The sequence below is a fragment of the Aristolochia californica genome, unplaced genomic scaffold, assembly GCF_029961685.1.
Source record: "Aristolochia californica isolate CCGP_79_NKW_82.1479 unplaced genomic scaffold, dmAriCali1.0.hap1 SCAF_15, whole genome shotgun sequence".
Taxonomy (NCBI): domain Eukaryota; kingdom Viridiplantae; phylum Streptophyta; class Magnoliopsida; order Piperales; family Aristolochiaceae; genus Aristolochia; species Aristolochia californica.
The window spans coordinates 5,695,764-5,701,384 of NW_027181826.1; the positions used below are offsets into that span (position 1 = coordinate 5,695,764).

General features: G+C 38.1%; 1 protein-coding gene across 1 annotated transcript; it reads left to right on the plus strand.

The window, feature by feature from the left end:
* The first annotated feature begins 236 nt into the window (after positions 1-236).
* On the plus strand, positions 237-2,870 carry LOC137951675 (microtubule-associated protein RP/EB family member 1C-like). Its single transcript, XM_068798504.1, has 7 exons — positions 237-420; positions 527-682; positions 783-889; positions 1,499-1,733; positions 1,815-1,928; positions 2,015-2,321; positions 2,505-2,870. The coding sequence occupies exons 1-6, from the start codon at positions 313-315 to the stop codon at positions 2,291-2,293; spliced, it is 999 nt and encodes a 332-aa protein (XP_068654605.1). The 5' UTR covers positions 237-312; the 3' UTR covers positions 2,294-2,321; positions 2,505-2,870.
* Positions 2,871-5,621: the final 2,751 nt, after the last annotated feature.

Genomic DNA, 5,621 nt, shown 5'->3' on the forward strand with positions numbered 1-5,621 from the left:
GTTTGTGACTGACGTATTTGTTGCAAGGTCCTTATTTGCAAGAAATAGCAGCCTGCTACAAAATAAGAGCAATTCGCTCATGGAAATTTGAATTGGATGCAATTGTAACCATAACTTTTCCTCCCCATAAAATAGGGGCATTTTCGTAATTCGATAAAGTGAAGATGGGGAAATTCAATTGCATCCTTTATAGGCCTCTTTTCCTCGGTTACCATTTTTGAAAGTTTAAAATTGCCCTAAGCCCGCTCTGTCTCATTTTCAAAATTCTTCGTATCTCTGTCTCCGCGTCTCGCTCTTCCACCACTCTCCGAGATGGCGACCAACATCGGCATGATGGATTCTGCTTACTTCGTTGGTCGAACGGAGATCCTCGCCTGGGTCAACTCCACTCTCCAACTAAATCTCTCAAAAGTTGAAGAGGTACGTTCTATAAGAGTTTCCCTTCATTCCTTCTGCCTTGTTCCATTTTCTCTTTGTTAATCATTCCGATAAAATTAATGGGATAATGGTATTTGTTTTAATACAGGCGGCTTCTGGTGCGATCCAGTGTCAATTGATGGATGCGGTCCACCCAGGGATTGTTCCGATGCACAAAGTCAATTTTGATGCCAAGACCGAGTATGAGATGATACAGAACTATAAAGTCCTCCAGGATGTCTTCAATAAACTCAAAATTACAAAGGTTTGCATTTTTTTATTTTTACTTTGGTGCTCTTGTCGAGGGTTTATGGATTCGGCTTTTTTGTTTAATTACTGATCTCTTCTTTGCGTTCGGGATATAGCATATTGAGGTGAACAAGCTTGTGAAAGGAAGGCCCCTTGATAATTTGGAATTCATGCAGTGGATGAAGCGGTACTGTGATTCAGTCAATGGCGGCCAAATGCATTGGTAAGCTCCATACATCTTTGAAGTGCGCTTTCATTGATCTTTGTAATTCTTTTCTTTTCAAGACTTTTGGCTTATTCCTGTTTATTTTTTCTTTCATTTTGTAATTTTCTTGCCTTGGAATTCTTGCATGCATTTTCGTCTGTTTTCACCGGTTTGGTTGATATAGAGAGATAAACGCATTTAGACTTTAGAGTCAACAATATTGATGTCAGTCTGTCACCCTGACATGGGAAAAGCAAGATGTGATTTTTATCACCTTATTCAAACTCTAAGGTGGGGAAATTTGAACTGTAGTTTGTTAGCAAAGCTTAGTAACTCCTTCATCTTCCTCAAGAAAGTGATATAGCGTTGAAAAATAAATAACTTTTCTTTCTTAAGTCACTCAAATTTGATGGAATTCTTGAAGATTTGCTTTGTTTTTCCATTCATTGATCATTTTTAGGCCGCAAGAAATGTTTTTATCATATACAATTATAGCACACTTATTATATTTTTTTTTTATTTGGTTGAATTTTCTATTGCATTTATCAGCTTAACAGAGTAGAGATTTTTAGTGAGCCGCTGAGATATGAGTCACAGAAAGTTGACAGTTTAAGATTGTGCATTCAGCTACAACCCCTTAGAAAGAAGGGAAGCTTGTAAAGGAGGAAAGGAAGCAAGCAAGAAAACTGTTACTACTCAGGCGTCATCAAGGTCTTCTGCTACCACCACCACCACCACCACCACCAGAAGCCATTCATCGAACACCTCAAGAAAGAATGACTCGACTTCTGGCAACCCCCCGAACCCACCAGCGAAGAGCTCAAAACCTGCGGTCAATGGTGGGCCTGCTTATGATGAACAGGTGATACGGACAACAAGTTACACAAAACACAAATATACATTATGAAAATCAGATATATGAGTTGTTTCTTGTGAAGTACAGATCACGCAGCTGAAACTTTACGTGGATAGCCTTGAGAAGGAAAGAGATTTTTACTTTGCCAAGTTGAGGGATGTTGAGATTTTGTGTCAGTCACCCGAGCTCGAAGGTTTATCTGTAAGGACTGCGGACTATCATTAAAGTTTCCATGCAATCACATAAGATTAAATCGCATTTTCTTAATTTCCCCCCTTCTCTCACAGGTAATTGCTGCCATCCAGAGGATACTGTACGTCACAGACGATAGCCCAGCCGTGCTAGCTGAAGCTAAGGCCATGATCACTCAGCAGGCAAAGCAAGAGGGGCACTTGAGTCCTATTTCCGAAATAGTTGAGGACAAACCGAATGTGGAAACTCAGAAGAGAAAAAATATCCATACTCTTGAGGTTGATGTGGCAGCTACTTCTACTCTGTCCCCGAGGCAGAGGCTTTCTGATATCTCGGATGTTCATCATAATGGCTCCCCTCTAACGACTTGCTGATCCTCCCTTCTTGAGCATGCTGACGGAGGTTGGCTTAATGTGGTGCAAAATATATTATCTCATCATACCTTGTGTATTTCATTTGATTTTTTCACTTTAGGCCTGACATTTTAGAATTTTTTTTCTGTTATAGCTATGGGGCTGTTGATTCCTCTCATCTAGTTTTCCGTTTCAAGTACCTAATCATAAATTGATCTGCCATTTGGTACAGGAGGAATTACACAGCTGGGTTGCTGAACTTGCTACAGGGTCCTTGTTTGCTACTTGCTTGACACTGTAATCTTAGGATTCATCATCTCGTTGATAACAAAGTTATACTTCAATGGTGCATTTGTATCCAGCCAAAATGAATTTTGAGAATCAGTGTCAATGCTTTTGCATTTTTTGGACCCGTCAGTTATTTCTCATGTTAGGTTCTCTTTCAGTGTTGGTTATCTACTATTGCAGCAATGGATACGCATACATTCCTGTAATGAAACTTTTATGTAGACCGATTTTAACAGAGTTATTTCTGATTGAATGTTGAGTTACTGGAAATGATTCTGGAATACGAAGAGATTTATTGGATTTTGTGCAACTAGCAGGAGAGTCTCAATTGTCCTCGTATCTCTTGCTTGATCCAACTGCTTGACGGAATTCATCATCCTTTCGCCGTGTAAACTAAATTATTTGGGAATATTAACTGTTAATATAGCAATGGGGTGAGTTTAGGGCAGGTTTTTAAAAACCTGACCGTTTCCTGTCACTTTGTCCCGACTTGGGCATGTGCTAGTTATGAACATCATACTTGGTCTCACACCCTTATCTTTTTTATCTTCTCTCCTTATACCTGTTTTTGCCCATCTTACTTAGGGGTAGTGTACCACGGGTTTAAGTTCAAGTTGATTATTTACTTCATTGACTTAAACCCGTTAGTGGTGCACCTCCGCCGGGTTTCAAATGAATAAAGTAAATCATTCACTTGAATTGGTTATAGCCTTAAGCGGTTGAATCAGGATTCCCACCTAGATCCTGATTCATCAGCTTGAACTCGTCGGGAGGCGATTCTCTCCCTCACGGTAGTCGCTCTTCCTCCTGAAATATTTTTCTCTCCCTCTCGGTATCCCATTGTGCTGCACCCTCTCGCTCTCGCTCTCGGCGATTTTACCTCATCTCCCTCTTGCTCTCGATCCGCAGCAGCGCACCCTCTCCCCCGCCGACCTTCCTCCCCTCTAGCCTCTACCTCTCTTTTTACCCCTTCTTTCGCTTTTCACTATCTTTTCCCCTAAAAATCTTCCCGATTTCCTTGGATTTCCCTCATTTTGGCGTCGATGGGGATACCGTTCTTTCGCTATTCACGTATCCTTTCCGACTACTTTTTTGGGTTAACCTCGAAGAATCTCCAACTCCACGGAAGCAGAGAGTTTTCGTTGCGATCTCTCGTTACTTCTATTGTTGGAAGTAGGCGTCATTTAAAATTTGTTTTAAACGAAACAAGTCATTGACTCCTACTGTCAATTTTTCAGTATTAGCTTTCATTCAAGCATTAAGAAGGTGTGCTGATTTAGGAAAACAAAAGACATAGGTGGGTGGGGCACAAAATAAGAATTAACGTCTCCCATTTGTAACTATTTACCTTATGTTTTTTAAATTTACCAAATTTGCATGAGAAAAAGTAGTTCAAATGGAGTTCTTGGAGCTCATTGCAGTAGCAGGAATGGCTGTGAGTATATAATGTGGTTCTATATATTTTTCTCACGCTGCTATTTTTTTTTTCTTCCTCTCTCCCTTCCAAATTTCATTTATTCGAGTTTGGCAGCATCTAATAGAGTGCTCGGTTGTTTTATTCTGAAATTCTCAGTTTTAGTTCATCTATCACCTAAATCAAATTTTTAAGTCTCCTTTGGTATGTTTTGTGAATCAGTTTAAACTTTCTTTTCATTTTGTCTACTAGGTTCGGGACTATGGTCTTCCTCATCAGATCGGAAAGCTCTCTTTGACCCAGTTATGGCCTTTATGGGGGGTCATAAGGGTGGTGAAAGTTCTGTTAAACATTCAGAAAATGCAAAAGGAACTTGATGGAGTTACTTCCTCAGAGCTAACACTGTCAGCTCAAGAGCAGCAATCAACTGAAGAAAAATTTCATGCACCTAAAAGCCAGAAAGAAGAAGATCTGCATTCTGATACAGTGGAGACATCATCTGCCAAACTTAGAGAACCTGGTGAAGCTGAACCTGGTTCACGTTCACTGACAGTTGGAACAGAACCATCCATTGCTGAGGATCTAGAAAAGCCAGACTCTGATTCCTCAGTGCAAGAGATAGATGGCACTGATTCGGGATTCATTGAAGAACCTCAACTTAAGAGAGTCAGTGCCTAGAGACTTAAACAAGTCAGAGCAAGCTGACACTAGCGTTCTTGTGCACAGTGAATCACACTCTATTGGGGAAGTGGATAGAAATCAGGATCAACTGAAAATTGATGTAGAGGAAGGTTTTCTTGAGCATGTTGACACAGTAGATAACAGAGAAGCCAATATTGAACCACAATTTTCTGATGCAAATGCAACTCCTATTGTAGAGGAAAATGCTGCTATTTTTTTTATATTCATTTTTTATTACTGTATTAAATTAGTGATTTAAAAAGTGGTAATTAAAATATTGTTAAACTTAGCATTTGATCAATTATTTTTGTTTAATTATTCCATTTTTATGTTAAAATATATCTTATGTTACTATTAAATTAATATATTTATTTACTATATTCATTTATGTTTTTTTTAATTTTTTTTATAATTAACTAGTGCATAGTTAATTGTCACACGTCATTATTGTATTAATGTATAATAAACTGTAATTATTAATTAATATAATATATTATTTATTTAATTAGTATATTTTAATATTTTAATTCTACATTAAATTACTTATTAGTGTAGTAACCAAGTTTGTTTTGGTTAATTATCTGTATGTTCTATTTAAATATATTATAAAATGTTACTCACTATCGTTTTTTATTATATTTCATTTTGGGGCATTGACACAGGAAACTATTTTGCAGTGTGCTTGAACTCGTTTACACTAACACCAGGTTTCACTTGAACATGAATTAAATCATTCACTTAAATTTGAACTTGAAATTGAGCTTGAACCAAAGGTGCACTAAACCCGAGTTGTCATGCCCCCCCTCCCCTTATACCCCTTGCTAGACATATTTTGCCTCTTTTTTAGTGTGTGAAAAAGGGTGGAAGGGAGGGCTTCCTTTCACTTCCCATAACCATGTTAATTAGTATTCATATTGGTCTTTGATTTACTAACTTAATCCTATAAAATTCACATTGGATTAGTGA

Excerpts from the sequence above, each read along its gene's own strand:
- LOC137951675 (XM_068798504.1), top strand. The coding sequence starts at position 313 with ATGGCGACCAACATCGGCATGATGGATTCTGCTTACTTCGTTGGTCGA. Across the intron at positions 683-782 it reads ATAAACTCAAAATTACAAAG|CATATTGAGGTGAACAAGCT; the intron begins GTTTGCATTTTT and ends TTCGGGATATAG. Across the intron at positions 1,929-2,014 it reads CCGAGCTCGAAGGTTTATCT|GTAATTGCTGCCATCCAGAG; the intron begins GTAAGGACTGCG and ends CTTCTCTCACAG.